General features: G+C 43.4%; 1 protein-coding gene across 1 annotated transcript in view; it reads right to left on the reverse strand.

The window, feature by feature from the left end:
- LOC126188791 (inositol 1,4,5-triphosphate receptor associated 1-like) overlaps positions 1-16365 on the reverse strand; it is a 396777-nt gene that overhangs the window by 94768 nt on the left and 285644 nt on the right. The window contains exons 6-7 of the mRNA XM_049930405.1: positions 3545-3655; positions 1609-1721 (exon numbers count right to left, since the gene is read on the reverse strand). Of these exons, the coding sequence (XP_049786362.1) occupies positions 1609-1721; positions 3545-3655 (224 nt within the window). The remainder of the gene's footprint in view (positions 1-1608; positions 1722-3544; positions 3656-16365) is intronic.

The following is a 16365-nucleotide window of genomic DNA, read 5'->3' on the forward strand; positions in this document are numbered from 1 at the left end:
TTGTAGGTGTCGCCACCAGCGCCAACCTTGTGTGAATGCTCTGAAAAGCTAATCATTTGCATATCACAGCATCTTCTTTCTGTCGGTTAAATTTCGCGTCTATAGCACGTACACTTTGTGGTGTAGCAAATTTAATGGCCAATAGTGTAAATACGGACTTGATAGCCATTTTCCGTGTTTTAAAGACAACAATTAAACGGAAATTTTAGACTTTTCCCAGACGAGTCAGGCAAGAATCCCGAACGATCGATAGTTTAATTAACTTCCAGCTACTGCCCGTGGACAGGAGTTATGTGTCTTTTGCGTGGTAGGTATCTGGTCGAGTTTTCGTCAACGCTGCTTTTGTCAGCTAAACCAATACCTGCCATCGCAGAGTGAAGGGGCAGACAACCTGAAACCTCTCCAGGTTAGTAAACGTATTAAGGAAAGTGAGAGCACAGCCCGGCCTGCTGAAAGTTCTTGCCCATTGCTGTAGTTGATCGTGATCGACCACCTCCTCTCCTTCGGCCAGCATTGCCTGTCGTTCTGAACGTTCCCCATGCACGAGAAACAACGCTGTGAGCAGGACCAAACTCCTGGGCCACCTCGTCACACCTCGTCGTTATTACGGGTTCCTCCTCATTCATCATCGTGTGAAGTCATTCCAAATATTTCCTCCAGGGCAATGTTAATGAAGGGCAGCACCACAGCGCACCGTAACCTCTCGCTTATAGACTCACACTGCCTATTCCCGCCCCTTCGACAGCCTTGTGTTGCAGGGCTCGCCTCATTTGGCGCTATAAGTCAAGCTCACCTCACGCCATGCGACAATATGCTTTATGTGCAAGACTGATTCAAATGGTTCAAATGGCTCTGAGCACTATCAGACTTAACATCTTAGGTCATCAGTCCCCTAGAACTTAGAACTACTTAAACCTAACTAACCTAAGGACATCACACACATCCATGCCCGAGGCAGGATTCGAACCTGCGACCGTAGCAGTCCCGCGGTTCCGGACTGCAGCGCCTAGAACCGCACGGCCACCGCGGCCGGCTGCAAGACTGGATCTCTGGCAACATGCTGTCACACTTTTATTTCCACAGAGTAGTTAATGTACTATGTTGCTTCACCTATCTCGTCCTGAACTTTTGCAGAGCTGTGTACTTTCCACAGCGAAATGTCTGGCTGTAATAAAAAAAAAAACAATAACAGAACGATTATAATAGTAAATTGTGCCTTACACGCAAAGGAGGAAAAATAAAAAGCAAAAGTCTTGCAAAATTTGGCTCGTTTGAGAGTGGTAGCGCTGAAGTAATTCAGAAGTACTGCCTTCTGCTTACAGTACTAGTAACGTCGTCTTACAATAACAACTTGCAACTTCAACATGCAAAAGCAGTATCATCATATACTTCGGATAACAGACTCGTCTTCTAATTTCAATAGCAGTATAATTTCCTAACTTCAGTAACAATATCGGCATTTACTTGAAAAACCAATATCGTCTTATACTTGCAATGACATTATTGTCTTCTACTTGCAATAATGGTAGAATCTTAACATGGCCTGTAAGTTTCATTCGAGCCTACTCTATGTGTTCTATGAAACGCTCCAGTAGAGAATGGACTTACTTCTTGCCTTCTTCGTCTTGCTTCCCCTGGATCCTCTTGAGGTTTTCGACATACTGCAGCATCACCTCCACAGCCTTGGACACTCGGCTCTCCTGCTGTATTGCGCCGAGACTCTGAAATCAGAAGGACACATCTCGATTCTGCGTCAGTAGGTACAGAGAAAGCTTTCAAAATCGTTGACTCTAACACACTCTTTGAAATTCTGAAGCTAAAATGCGTAAAATACCTGCAGTGAAAGATCGTCTACAACATGTAAAGAAAAGACACTGCAGTTACGAGGGTTGGAACTTCAATAGTGGCAACTATTTATTTACAGCTCGTACAAAATAGATACGTGTTTCGAAGTTTTACTGACCTTCAAAGTAGTCACCGTTGCCAGCGATGTGGAACTCGTAGAATACTCTTAGCAGTGCTAGTTGTGTTGACAGTTCGAGCGGCGTGGTCTACTGCCCGACGAATTTGTAGCAGTTCTGAAGCGAGTGCCGTGAAGTGTTTCCCTCAGTTTAGAAATCTTGTTGAGCTCACGAGGGCTTAAGTCAGGGGAGTGCAGTAGGTGGTATAGCACTTAGCAGCCGCATCAATCAAACAAATCACTTGCACCGTACGTGCTTGAGCATTGTCCTGCAAAATGATGGTCAGGTTCTGCAGAAAGTGTCATCACTTCTGCCCGCATCTCGTGGTCGTGCGGTAGCGTTCTCGCTTCCCACGCCCGGGTTCCCGGGTTCGATTCCCGGCGGGGTCAGGGATTTTCTCTGCCTCGTGATGGCTGGGTGTTGTGTGATGTCCTTAGGTTAGTTAGGTTTAAGTAGTTCTAAGTTCTAGGGGACTGATGACCATAGATGTTAAGTCCCATAGTGCTCAGAGCCATTTGAACCATTTTTTTTGTCATCACTTCCGTCTCTTCGTTGTTCATTTTTGGAACACAAACTTCGACCAGCTCAAGCACGTACAGTGCAAGCTGTTAAGTGATTTTTTTTTGATTGATGGGGCTGCTAAGTACTATACCACCTACTGCACTCCCCTGACTTAGCCCTCGTGAGTTCAACTCGATTTCTAAACTGAAGGAAACACTTCACGGCACTGACTTCAGAACTGCTACAAATTCGTCGGGCAATAGACTGCACCGCTCGAATTGTCAACACAAGTGGCACTGCTAAGAGTATCCTACGACTTCCACATCGCTGGCAACGGTTTATACACAATACTGGTGACTACTTTGAAGGTCACTAAACTTTGAAACTCGTATCTATTTTGTACGCGTTGTAAATAAATAGTTGCCACTATTAAAGTTCCAACCCTCGTATAATATTCGAAAGGCATGAAAAAGGCATGAAAGAGAAGCAGTGGTTGGGAACGGAGTGAGACAATGTTGCAGCCCATCTTCACACTATTCAGCATGTACAATGAACAAGCTGTGAATGACATCAAGGAGCAATTTGGGAAGGTAAATTAAAGTTCAGAGAGAAGAATTAAAGACTTTCACGTTTGCTGATTAAATTGTAATTCTCTCAGTGACAGTAAAAGTCTGTGCAGAGCAGCTGAACGGAATTCGCAGTGGGTTGAAAAGAAGTTATAACATCAGTAAGTCATAGAAATGTAAATGAATGCAAATATTTTCAACATTTCGCGGCCCTGTCAGCAGTAAATATTGATTTTAATTTTAAAAACCAACAGCCTCAGTTGCAATGTTTACCTAGATTTCAGTCGGGATAACCCAACCTTCTTCAGAATAAAAGTAGCTACCATTTGTCCATAGTGGACATCGTCAAGCTAAAACTACAAATCCATACATTATCGTCAGATTGTGAAAACTTATGTGATACTGCCTCGGCCCCACTTCGCGACCGCGATGCGGCAGCCACGAGTGCCGCGGTACAGAGCGAACGTGATTCACGGAATCATGCAAACAAAGTAGACAGCAGGAGCGTGGGCTTACCTCTGAAGACCTCGCCACCCAGTCCACGGCCATCCTCAAAATGTCGACTTGCTCTTTCACTTTTGTTACTATTTCGATTGATGTGGAATCCTTACATAAGTGGGACAGATTCTGTAACAAATAAACAATCCGAAAATGATACGAGTACATTTCTGCAAAGCCCAATTAAAATAAACTATAAACAGGTCCTACCAAAAGTCTAGTTTAAAATAAACATAAATAAATCATAAAGTATCTATACTATTTGTCGAAAAAAATCTACATAAATGAATTCTAAATTCTGTGAAGTATAAGGGGCGGTCAAATGAAAACGAGATAGATGCAGAAAAGTAAGTAAACCCTTTTTTATTTCAAAAACGACAACCAAAATTGTCAACACATTTATCTCACTGTGACACAGGACGATCCTCATCCTCCACACAGTAGGTGGGGAAAGAGGACCCTACCGTTATCCTTTCAGCCGGCGATATTCTCAAAGTGCAGCTGCAGCATTACTGTTGTTTTGATAGTAGAGCTTCTGTTCCTTTTGTCCAAGCTCATGTTGACATGCCAATAAGTGCACTACGAGTGGTCAGGTGTGTGAGACTAGGAATCACGATGACTGATCAAATGGTTCAAATGGCTCTGAGCGCTATGGGACTTAACATCTATGGTCATCAGTCCCCTAGAACTTAGAACTACTTAAACCTAACTAACCTAAGGACAGCACACAACACCCAGCCATCACGAGGCAGAGAAAATCCCTGACCCCGCCGGGAATCGAACCCGGGAACCCGGGAGTGGGAAGCGAGAACGCTACCGCACGACCACAAGATGCGGGCTGATGACTGATCACAGCACCTGGTGGTCATAGTTGGAACTGGACAGTGGGTCTGTGACGCACGGAAATCCTATAACCCATATTCTGGGAATCAATGCTACCAATTTTGGTACTCGTACAGTAATTAGTTTCCGTGTTATAACGTTTTATATAGGGAAAGTTTAACTATAACTGTTGTGTCCTATCTACTCGTCGCTATGGGATGCCTAGGAAACCTCTTTTCTCGGATCACTAGACAACAATTCAAGCATATCGTGTTAATGCAGTTTATTACAAAAGGAAATACAGAAATGTTGCAGGCAAAACGGTGACAGATTAAATAATCAATCTCTTCAGCATATACAATGCCTATCACAAATGAAATTATATAGTTCCTAAGTCACTGCTGTAGAGCTCGTAGAACGGCTATAGTCTCCAACTGGGCTGCGGCCAGGCGGCGCGTCGTTTATGTTCTCTTCGCCTAGAGGCCGCTGCTGTCTCGGCGACTTAACTTTTTTTTTTTAAGGAACCATGGAAATCATGCACCCCTTACTCTCGAAACTAATGTTACAAAGTTTGGCACTCGTAAAGTATCTAGTTTCTGTGTTTCAACGTGTTATATCGAGAAAGTTTAACTATAACTGTTGTGTGCTGCCTACTTGTTGCTATGGGATGCCTACGAGGGCAGGGGTCGACACTCGAGGCCTGGCCATCCCGCCACCATGCCCAATCAACGTGTTCTAGGATCGAAGGATCAGGAAGAGGATGTAGCGGTGTAACATGTCGTGGTCTCCTGACCTTCATTGCTTACATATTCCGCTCTCACAATCATATTCCGCACATCAAGATGCTTCATTAGAACCCAAACTCGATAAGATAAAGTCAATGTTGTATGAATTCATGTAAACGATATACAAATAACAAGTAAATCGCCAGTGTGCACCGAGGTTGAAATACTCGAGGCTGGCGTACACGCACACATTCAAGACACGACGGTCACAAAAGCTTTTAGTTCGGGAGAGGCAAACCGCACGCCAGGACGCTGGTCCCTTCAGAGGACGAGTCAACCTACCTATGTCGGCCAGCGACTGCCCATAGAGCAGACAGTGTTTGCCCGAGTGAAAGGGAGAACGACCCCATGTTCGGCTTAACAACAAATTCCGCTACATTGTGTGGAGGCGCCCAGCCTATCCATTCTTTACAAACATAGCACGCAGTTTCACAGGTTTTCACAAGGAGACAGCAAACGCCAAAAGCCGATACTACAGATTTCCGGATTTGTTGCCTTAAACGAAACGTCATTCTCCCATTTTAGAAGAGCAATGCTGATTGGCAGACAATATTCCTGACGTCTTGAGCTGAAGATATACCCCTTCACGTCCTGGGTGGAGAGGGACCGTTCTGTTGTCGCTCTTGGAGTGAGGGAGCGAGAACACCTAACGAGAGCATGTGCGCTCGTACGTGTACTCAAAGAGCGAGTAACAAGTCTCTCCTCAGTACTTCACTGGGAGAGAACCTCTGTCGAGAGAGAATCGGAGTGCGACTCTATATTTAGTCCTTGCGATTAAGCTTTGTTCACTATGTTGGCCAACACATTTATTGTGCGGTGTGAACGGACAGAGTTATAGTTAAACGCCTGCGAGCGAATTTTTGAGTGGCATCGTGGTGGACTGGTTATCTGACCAGTGTACAATGCCATTAGTTAGACTAGGGGCGAATAGGAGAGTTTGATTGGCAAAGGTGAATCCAGATAGAACAAGAGTTATCTTATTTGTCAGCAGCGAGCGGCGCAGACAACAGTCATCGCTGCTTACGATATTGTGTGCTACAGCTCTTGCGAGCCCCATATTTCCTCCACAACAGTACACTTCACTGCATTTCACACGCGACAGCCTCGACCGTACCTAGCAACATACTAACGGATAAGTATTCAAGTTGAGTAGGTGTGGTTCTCAGCCATTGTGCCAAGTCAATAACAATCTTAAACTTTGTATAGAAATTTCATTAGCGAATCCTATCCTTAAGAGGTAACTTCACATTCCGAAAAGACCCCAAAAATAACTTGTTCAGTTCATAACTAAAAGTGCCATTGTGATTTCCCAGAGCTTTTGCGAAAAAAAAAATAATTTTCGTTAGTTTCAAGTTTTTTCTTACACTAACTAGCACTTTTCCAGTACCCAAGTATCCCACTAGTTACATAAGAAATTTTGTGAATTTTTGTGGCATTTCCTTATAGTGGACGACTGCAGAAGATATTTATTGCTGAAAGTTTTTTCAGGCATTTCTGTTCAGAATGTTAGGAGCGTTTGTGTGACTTCTGTAGTAGTGTGGCGGGGGAAATTGCATCTTGCAGGAGCCACAGGGTAAAGGGTACATCTCAAATTAATCCATTGCGCAGAATGACAGAATAGCACCCGTTCGCTCACAGCGGGTTTGTTTATGTTGAGTTATTTATTTATTTATTCAATTTTTATATTTTGTTTAAATTTTTTCTTTTTATTTTTGTATTGTATTTATGGATTCATTTTTGTTTCATTACAAAAAAGATCCTACAATTACCGTAGCCACGTGTCGGAGTCGCCTTCTCGTCTGTTGGTAGGGGTCCCCCTATTCCGTCTGTAGAGGATCAATATGCTCGAGGATTCTTCTTCATTTTCAGCGTCTCATACCCGGAACGACCCAGTGAGCAGCAGGATCCGCAAATAATGAACCTAAATAATTTGCGAAAAGGGTTGTGTACTTCGGGTGGCGGCTGAAAGCTGCATGTGTCGTCATCACTAGGGACTAATAGTCGAGTGTGCCTTTGTGAGCATCGGAAAATATGTAGTAAAGGGCCATGCCTTTTAGCCATTTAACGGCATTCGTCCTGGACGATGGAAAGTATACGCCGTGGGGGCGCAATATATCATCCGGGGAGATAGACTCCGGCAATCGCCGCAAGAGTAATGCCAGCATGTGCTGCGTCAGTACCTGACACTCGCCGGTCGCGGTGCAACGCAGGCGGTGTGCATCCGAGTAAACGACTGAGCATGTCGGGGTCGTCCGTCAGGTGAATGGAATGTAGCTTCTGACGAGTAACGAACTTTCCGTTCACAACCACGGTCGGCCGGAGTGGCCGAGCGGTTCTAGGCGCTACAGTCTGGAACCGCGCGAACGCTACGGTCGCAGGTTCGAATCATTCCTCGGGCATGGATGTGTGTGATGTCCTTAGGTTAGTTAGGTTTAAGTAGTTCTAATTTATAGGGGACAGAAGACCTCAGAAGTAGTTCTAATTTCTAGGGGACTGAAGACCTCAGAAGTTAAGTCCCATAGTGCTCAGAGCCATTTGAACCATTTTGAACCACAACCACGTACCATATTGTGTACTACAGAGGTCAGCGTACTATTTGCTGACGTCTTCTTCACAGCCCTCCCTCCCCGCCTTAACGTTCCTGACCGCCGTGCCGGCGCTTGACTTTACGCCGGAACAACAACCACCCGGAATTACTGGACAACAAAAATGAGCTGTGGGTCGTGATTTTTCGATTAAGCTTTCGGCGAGTAAGGGATATTTACTCTTTATCCGATAGGCGGATCTTCGATTGTTGTCGCCGGAAGGCAGGCGGAAGATGGACGCAATAGAAGTGCGCATGCGTGGGCAGAACTCTCTCTGGCGAGAATGCTCTTATGCCCGTTACACACGGCGAACGAACTTGTAATCGACTGACAACCAGTTGTGTGAATGGCGGCCGTCTATCGTGTGAACGGTCTTACTATGACGATCGCTTTAGTAGTGACGGGCGATAATTCTAGGGCCAGTTCTACATTCGGTATTAGTGGCCTCATTGCGCAAGGCCTGTTGTCACGTCTCTGCTGAATGCTGAATGTACCTTATTGCTTTCTGGTGCACTTATCGAATGTTGAGTTTTGTTTCTGTTTATGGTCGTTTCGTTATCACAAGGAACTTTCTGAGCAAGCGAGTACAGTGCACTTTTCGTAAATACTCGTATTTTCACGCAAGTTTTTAAATATTTGTAAGTTTTATAAATAATTAATGATACGCTATTGTGAAATCACGACTTTGTCACTGTTCTGCTAGTAGCGGTACACTGTGTTTAATTTGATCATTTAAAAACGCTGCGACTAGATCTTGTACGAATTTATAGTTTGGGCCTAGCACCTCTGGAGCGCTTCAGTACACTGTAATTTTCCTTGAACACTTTCGTTCGTTGTGTAAAAAGGACTTTAGAGCGGTAACAAGCGGTATTGGGGAAATGCAAAGGCTCAATCTAGATATAGTAGGGGTCAGTGAAGTTGAGAGCCCTTGCTGGCACAAAGTAACAATACGGACGCGATCGAACCGCGGTATTGACTGTCTAGGCATGGTTGAACTACACACAACACGACCCGTGTACCTCCTTCCTGGTGGAATGACTGGAACTGATCGGCTGTCGGACGTGCTCCATCTAATACGATCTGTTCGTGGATGGTTGTTTATATCTTTAGCGGGTTTAGTGACATCTCTGAACAGTATACGGGACTGTGTCTGTGATACATTATCCACAGTCAACGTGTATCTTCAGGAGTTCTGGGAACCGGCGCCAGTTATGGTCAACTTGTGTCGCTGATATCGACACTCGTCTGCTCCTGTATCTCTGACTGTTCCGGCTTTGGTTTTCCGGCTTGGCGTGTGGCCGAGTGCTCTGTCTCCGGTCGGCGTTCAACGAGGCAACATATTTCGAAAGGCAGGCCCTCGTCTGTATCCGCTGTGCCGGAGCCTCGCCGCCTTTGCCGTTTTGCCGTGCGCCGGGTGGATGGCGCTGATTAGTCGGCGCGTTTGCCTGCGAAACGGTGGCGGGTTCGTCATCTCATGCTGGACATCTTCTCATCGCGTAACTGGAAGCATTAAGTAATGTATGATTCTTATTCTGCTGTTAAACTGTGAAGATTTGGGAAACTTATGTTGACATGTTGTACGGAACTTAGGAAGTCTAAGACTTCGAAGTGGTGTTTTTGCGGAGCAGACTCTGATTCAAGTTTTACTGATTCTTTTAAAGGTTCCTTGTAGTGTTAATTTGATGCAGTATGTTAATTAGTGTGGTCTTTGCCCAGGTTTGGTTTTAGACTTTATTTCATAAGAAGGGCAAGTCAGTTTCACTTGGTCCACTGATAAGCTTTAAAAGCCCTTTGGTAGGATCAGACATTGTCACATGAGCCTGCCCGTCTTACTCTCACGCCCTCTTTGGGTCCTGTACTAATGTAGTATTCCTTTGTGTGTATTTGGTCTGTCATTGTGTACACTAACTTTAGTTTTAGTTTTTTACAGATTTCGGAAGCGCTCTTTCTGGTCTGGCCGGCTGTCAGTTTGCCTTGGCGCGCGGACCCGGCCGTTGCGTCCCTGGCAGTGGTGTGGGCGTCCTACTTGACAGCAACCTCACTGTGGGTCCATGTGGAGCCTCGGCCAACTGGGCAACTCGGTTAAACATTCTATTATTGCTGTATTTCAGTTGGTGTTGTTAACGTTTCTCGTGAATATGTTTGTAAGACAACTTCATCCAGTCGTTTTTTAAGAGCTGACCTTTTCATCTATTGATGCAGCTAGCAACTGATCTAAATAAAAGTTTTTAAGATTCTGAATTTTTGAGTAGCAGTAAGCAATACATCCTGAGGAAGACGCCTTGCAACAGTCGACGAAACGTCGGAATTTTACAGATGACAATGCGGCCTCAAACTCAGAAGAACTTTATTGACTGTGACAACGGCCGTGGAAGCCTACGTTTACGTTTACATTGTGAATTTGCTTGCTTTTACATTTGTTAAATTCATTAACTTAACGGGTGTAAATAATTTAGAATTTTAAGTAGAAGCTTCTGCCATTTGCGAAAGCCAGTCGTATTTTATCTTAAGAGGACAAAGGTACGAATTAAAATTTTATGTTGTTATTCTGATAATGAAATTTGTTCTTTAGTTGAAACTGAAATTATGTACTAACCACGAGTTTGTCCACCAGCAACGATCCCTAGCTTCCTAGGAGCTTTGAGTAGCTGTGGTTGGCAGTGCCACAGCTCAACTGGTAGCAGAACTGATAAAGGGGGGCGGGGGGGGGTTCTTTTCCTACCTTTAGTGTTGGACAAAGCTTATAATAATATTTATTTCAAGTTTCTGCTACCAGTCACTTGTTATTTTATGCTTAATCTAACATAATGCAACGCGTTTCGAACATGTTCTGTTCATCTTCAGGCGTTTATACAACCATACATACATACATATAGAGAATGTTACTTAAAAATAAACATTCTTAAACTAGATTAATCTAGAACTCTTTGTCCATTGTTTCTTACTATAGCTGCTGGTGTGGCATTTGGGGGGAAGGAGGGGGCAGTGTATGGCTAGAAATCGAAATCAGTGATGTCTTTTGCTGGTTTTCTTCTTTGTGGTTGACTCTGTCTGTCACAGCCTGTGCTGCAGATAGATTTGCATCAGTTATGTGTTACGAAAATAGTGTGAAAGGCTTTTATATGACAGTTGATCACTTACAATTTCAGCAAGCAACAAGATGATGAAATTGTAAGTGATCAACTGTCATATAAAAGCCTTTCACACTATTTTCGTAACACATAACTTTATAATATTTCCATACCTGTAAGTTGTAATTGCAGCGAGTTCTTAAACATCCTTAATTATTGCCATTCATGGCGAGTAACGCCTTCAACCATGATCGCAGTGTTTTTTTTTGTTTTTTTTTTAACATTATCTGTATCTGTATCTGTATTTTATGCTGATTCGCTAAATTGTAACGCACTGAAAACACTATTATTTACACAGTTATATCCCTTCACTAATAACGTGTGGTATTTTATTTATTGTTGAGTCTGGAATTACTGTTTTAAAAATAAATGTGTGGAACTGTAAAAGACAACCAACAGTAACTGATTACGGCCACGTCCACAATCGTAACTGAATCCTGCCTTCGCTTGATTAGCAGGTCTCAAAGACAGCTTGGGTTGACTGTTTAACGTGGTTGATCCCCATTTGTAGAGTAAAACTTACATAATACATTGGGTGACCAAAGCCATGGGACACCTCTTAATATCCTGTCGGACCTCCTATGGCCCGGAACAGTGCAGCCGCTAGACGTAGCATGGGCTCAAAAACCGACGGAAATCCCCGTCCAGAAATACTGAGCAATGCTGCCTCATAGCTGTCAATAATTGCGAAAGTAGTAGCCCATTACAAACAGTATTGTAAGGTTCTTAAAAAACTTATTAGGAAGGCAAAAAGTATGTGGTATGCAGATAGAATAGCTAAGTCTCAGGATAAAATTAAAACCATATGGTCAGTCGTAAAGGAAGTCGCTGGTCTGCAGAGACAGGTCGAAGATATAGAATCAGTGCGTAGTGGGAATGTCTGTGTTACTGATAAGTCGCATATATGTACAGTATTTAATAATCACTTTCTGAATATAGCAGGTGAACTAAATAGAAACCTAGTCCCAACAAGGGAATCATATAGCGCTCGTAGAAAAAAGTGTTCCGAGACTGTTACCTGAAATGCTCCTCCATGATACTGACAAGAGGGAGATTGAGTTAATAATTAAATCACTAAAGACCAAAAACTCTCATGGATATGACGGGGTATCTAGCAGAATACTGAAGTATTGTATATTGTATATTGTATAGCCCAGTACTTAGCCATATCTGTAACTTTTCCTTTAGGAGTGGTTGGTTTCCTGACCGATTAAAGTACTCGGTAGTGAAGCCACTTTATAAAAAGGGAGACAGGGATAATGTTGATAATTATAGACCTATTTCTATGCCATCGGTGTTTGCTAAAGTTATCGAGAGGGTTGTATATACAAGGTTACTGCAGCATTTAAATTCACATAATTCGCTGTCAAATGTACAGTTTGGTTTTAGAAATGGCTTAACAACTGAAAATGCTATAGTCTCTTTTCTCTGTGAGGTTTTGGACGGATTAAATAAAAGGTTGCGAACGTTAGGTATTTTCTTTGATTTAACGAAGGCTTTCGACTGTGTTGACCACAAAATATTACTGCAGAAGTTGGAACATTATGGAGTAAGGGGAGTAGCTTACAATTGGTTCGCCTCTTACTTTAAGAACAGAAAGCAGAAGGTAATTCTCCGCAATATTGAGAGTGGTAATGATGTTCAGTCCCAATGGGGCACTGTTAAATGGGGCGTTCCCCAAGGATCGGTGCTGGGGCCACTGTTGTTTCTTATTTATATAAATGATATGCCTTCTAGTATTACAGGTGATTCAAAAATATTTCTGTTTGCTGATGACACCAGCTTGGTAGTGAAGGATCTTGTGTGTAATATGGAAACATTGTCAAATAATGTAGTTCATGAAATAAGTTCGTGGCTTGTGGAAAATAATTTGATGCTAAATCACAGTAAGACTCAGTTTTTACAGTTTCTAACTCACAATTCAACGAGAACTGATATTTTAATCAGACAGAATGGGCATGTTATAAGCGAGACGGAACAATTCAAGTTCCTAGGCGTACGAATAGATAGTAAGCTGTTGTGGAAAGCCCATGTTCAGGATCTTGTTCAGAAACTAAATGCCGCTTTATTTACCATTAGAACAGTATCTGAAATAAGTGACATTTCAACACGAAAAGTAGTCTACTTCGCATATTTTCATGGTATTATTTTTTGGGGTAATTCTTCTGATTCAAAAAGGGTATTTTTGGCTCAAAAACGGGCTGTTCGAGCTATGTGTGGTGTAAGTTCTAGAACCTCTTGTCGACCCCTATTCAATAGTCTGGGAATTCTGACATTGCCCTCACAGTATATATTTTCTTTAATGTCGTTTGCTGTTAGCAATATTAGCTTATTCCCAAGAGTTAGCGGCTTTCACTCAGTTAATACAAGGCAGAAATCAAATCTGCATGTGGAATGCACTTCCCTGACTCTTGTGCAGAAAGGAGTGCAGTATTCTGCTGCATCCATTTTCAATAAGCTACCACAAGAACTCAAAAATTTTAGCAGTAGCCCAAACGCTTTTAAGTCTAAACTGAAGAGTTTCCTCATGGGTCACTCCTTCTATTCTGTCGAGGAGCTCCTGGAAGAGCTAAAAAAGTAAGCAAATTCCAGTGCTACATTCTTGATTTTCTTTATTTAAACTAATGACGTGTCGCCTGAATATGTTTCTTATATTTCATTTTATCTGTTTCTACAATCGTGTTATAATTTCATGTATTGACTCGTTCCATGACCATGGAGACTTCTCCTTAATGTGGTCCTACGGAACAATACATAAATAAATAAAAAAAAAATAAAAGTATTGCCGGTGCAGAATTTTGTGCACCAACTGACCTGTCGATTATATTCCATAAATGGTCAGTAGAATTCATCTCGGGCGATCTGGGAGGCCAAAGCGCTCGCTTCAATTGTCCATAATAGTCTCTAAACCATCTTTGGTTAGGAACATGGAGTCCATGAATGGCTGCAAATGGTCTCCGCCGACCGTTGTGGCCGTGCGGTTCTAGGCGCTTCAGTCTGGAACCGCGTGACCGGTACGGTCGCAGGTTCGAATCCTGCCTCGGGCATGGATGTGTGTGCTGTCCTTAGGTTAGTTAGGTTTAATTAGTTGTAAGTTCTAGGCGACTGATGACCTCAGAAGTTAAGTCGCATAGTGCTCAGAGCCATTTGAGCCAAGTGGTCTCGAGGTAGGCGAACATAATCATTTCAAGTCAATTATCGGTTCAGTTGGACCAGAGGACCCAGTTCATTCCATGTAAACACAGTTCACATCACTATGGAGACACCACCAGTTTGAACAGTGCCCTGTTGACAACTTCGGTGCATGGCTTCGTGGGGTCTGCGCCACATTCGAACCCTACCATCAGCTCTTACCAACTGAAATCGGGCCTCCTCTAGGACACGGTTTTCCAGTCGTTTAGGGTCCAACAGGTATGGTGACGAACCCAGGAAAGGCACTGCAGGCGATTTCGTGCTGTCAGCAAAGACAATAGCGCCGGTTGTCTGCTGCCGTAGTCCATTAACTCCAAATTTCGTCGCACTATCTGAATCGATACGTTCCTCATACGTCGCACATTGATTTCTGCGGTTATTCCACGTCGTGTTGCTTGTCTGTTAGCACTGATAACTATACGCAAACGCCGCTGCTCTCCGTTGTCAAGTGAAGGCCGACGGCCACTGCGTTGTCTGTGGTGATGAGAAGTAATGCCAGAAATACTTTGTATTCTCAGCACTCTCTTGACGCTTGGAGTATTATATTCCCTGTAGACTTACGAAACTGAGTATCCCACACGTCTAGCTCCAACTACCATTCTGCAAACTCTGTTAATTCCCGCGGTGCGACTATAATCACGTCGGACACTTTCTCACATGAATGACCAAACTACAAATGACAGATCCGCCAATGCACTGCCCGCTTATGCCTAATTACTTGATACTACCTCCGTCTGTAAATGTGCATATGTCCCATGAGGCCGGCCGGTGTGGCCGTGCGGTTCTAGGCGCTTCAGTCTCGAACCGCGTGACCGCTACGGTCGCAGGTTCGAATCCTGCCTCGGGCATGGATGTGTGTGATGTCCTTAGGTTAGTTAGGTTTAAGTAGTTGTAAGTTCTACGGGACTGATGACCACAGATGTTAAGTCGCATAGTGCTCAGAGCCATTTGTCCCATGAGTTTTGTCGCCTCGGTGAATATTTTTGTGTCAAATCACCAACTCAGGAGTGAACAACATTATTGTTAACCACCATATATATTTTATAAACTGCAATCACGGGAAACTTTTATGCCTTGCTTGGCTAAAGAACGTGGTATTACCAGGCAGAAGACGACTACAGAATGGATCGTTTAGAGAATCCCTGTGCAAGACTGTTTAGGTGCGTACACGATAACTTGTATCATTCTTCTCAGCTACTCTGTTATGAAATATAATTACATTACATTGCAATTACTGGTAATTCCCCACCACTATCGATGTCGTAATCTACATCTACATACATACTCCGCAATCCACCATACGCTGCGTGGCGGAGGGTAGGTACCTCGTACCACAACTAGCATCTTCTCTCCCTGTTCCACTCCCAAACAGAACGAGATAAAAATGACTGCCTATATGCCTCTCTACGAGCCCTAATCTCTCTTATCTTTGTGGTCTTTCCGCGAAACATAAGTTGGCGGCAGTAAAATTGTACTGCAGTCAGCCTCAAATGCTGGTTCTCTAAATTTCCTCAGTAGCGATTCACGAAAAGAACGCCTCCTTTCCTCTAGAGACTCCCACCCGAGTTCCTGAAGCATTTCCGTAACACTCGCGTGACGATCAAACCTACCAGTAACAAATCTAGCAGCCCGCCTCTGAATTGCCTCTATGTCCTCCCTCAATCCGACCTGATAGGGATCCCAAACGCTCGAGCAGTACTCAAGAATAGGTCGTATTACTGTTTTATAAGCGGTCTCCTTTACAGACGAACCACGTCTTCCCAAAATTCTACCAATAAACCGAAGACGACTATCCGCTTTACCCACAACTGCCATTACATGCTTGTCCCACTTCATATCGCTCTGCAATGTTACACCCAAATATTTAATCGACGTGACTGAGTCAAGCGCTACACTACTAATGGCGTATTCAAACATTACGGCATTCTTTTTCCTATTCATCTGAATTGATTTACATTTATCTATATTTAGAGTTAGCTGCCATTCTTTACACCAATCACAAATCACATTATGTTGTCTGTTTTGCGTGTATTAAAAGAATTTTACCGTCTCTGCAAATCACCAATGTCGTGCTGTCACGGTTTCTCGCACTTGTCAGAGATCAAGTCGGCAGGTTCCGATAAATGTTACTACAGGTGGGAAAAACTAAAATGGTCAGCAAAATTTGTCACGAAACACAAATTCTGCCCTGGGTGCGGATGGTGAACGAGGTATTTTCTGTTTCCTATCTTGAGGCTGCATGACAAATTTTGCAGGCCAGTTTACTTTTTCTCACCATACAGAAGCCAAAAGCGAAGACAACCACTTGAAAACCCCTGGACAGT

Source organism: Schistocerca cancellata, chromosome 5 (assembly GCF_023864275.1).
Source record: "Schistocerca cancellata isolate TAMUIC-IGC-003103 chromosome 5, iqSchCanc2.1, whole genome shotgun sequence".
In the NCBI taxonomy this organism is placed as follows: Eukaryota; Metazoa; Arthropoda; class Insecta; order Orthoptera; family Acrididae; genus Schistocerca; species Schistocerca cancellata.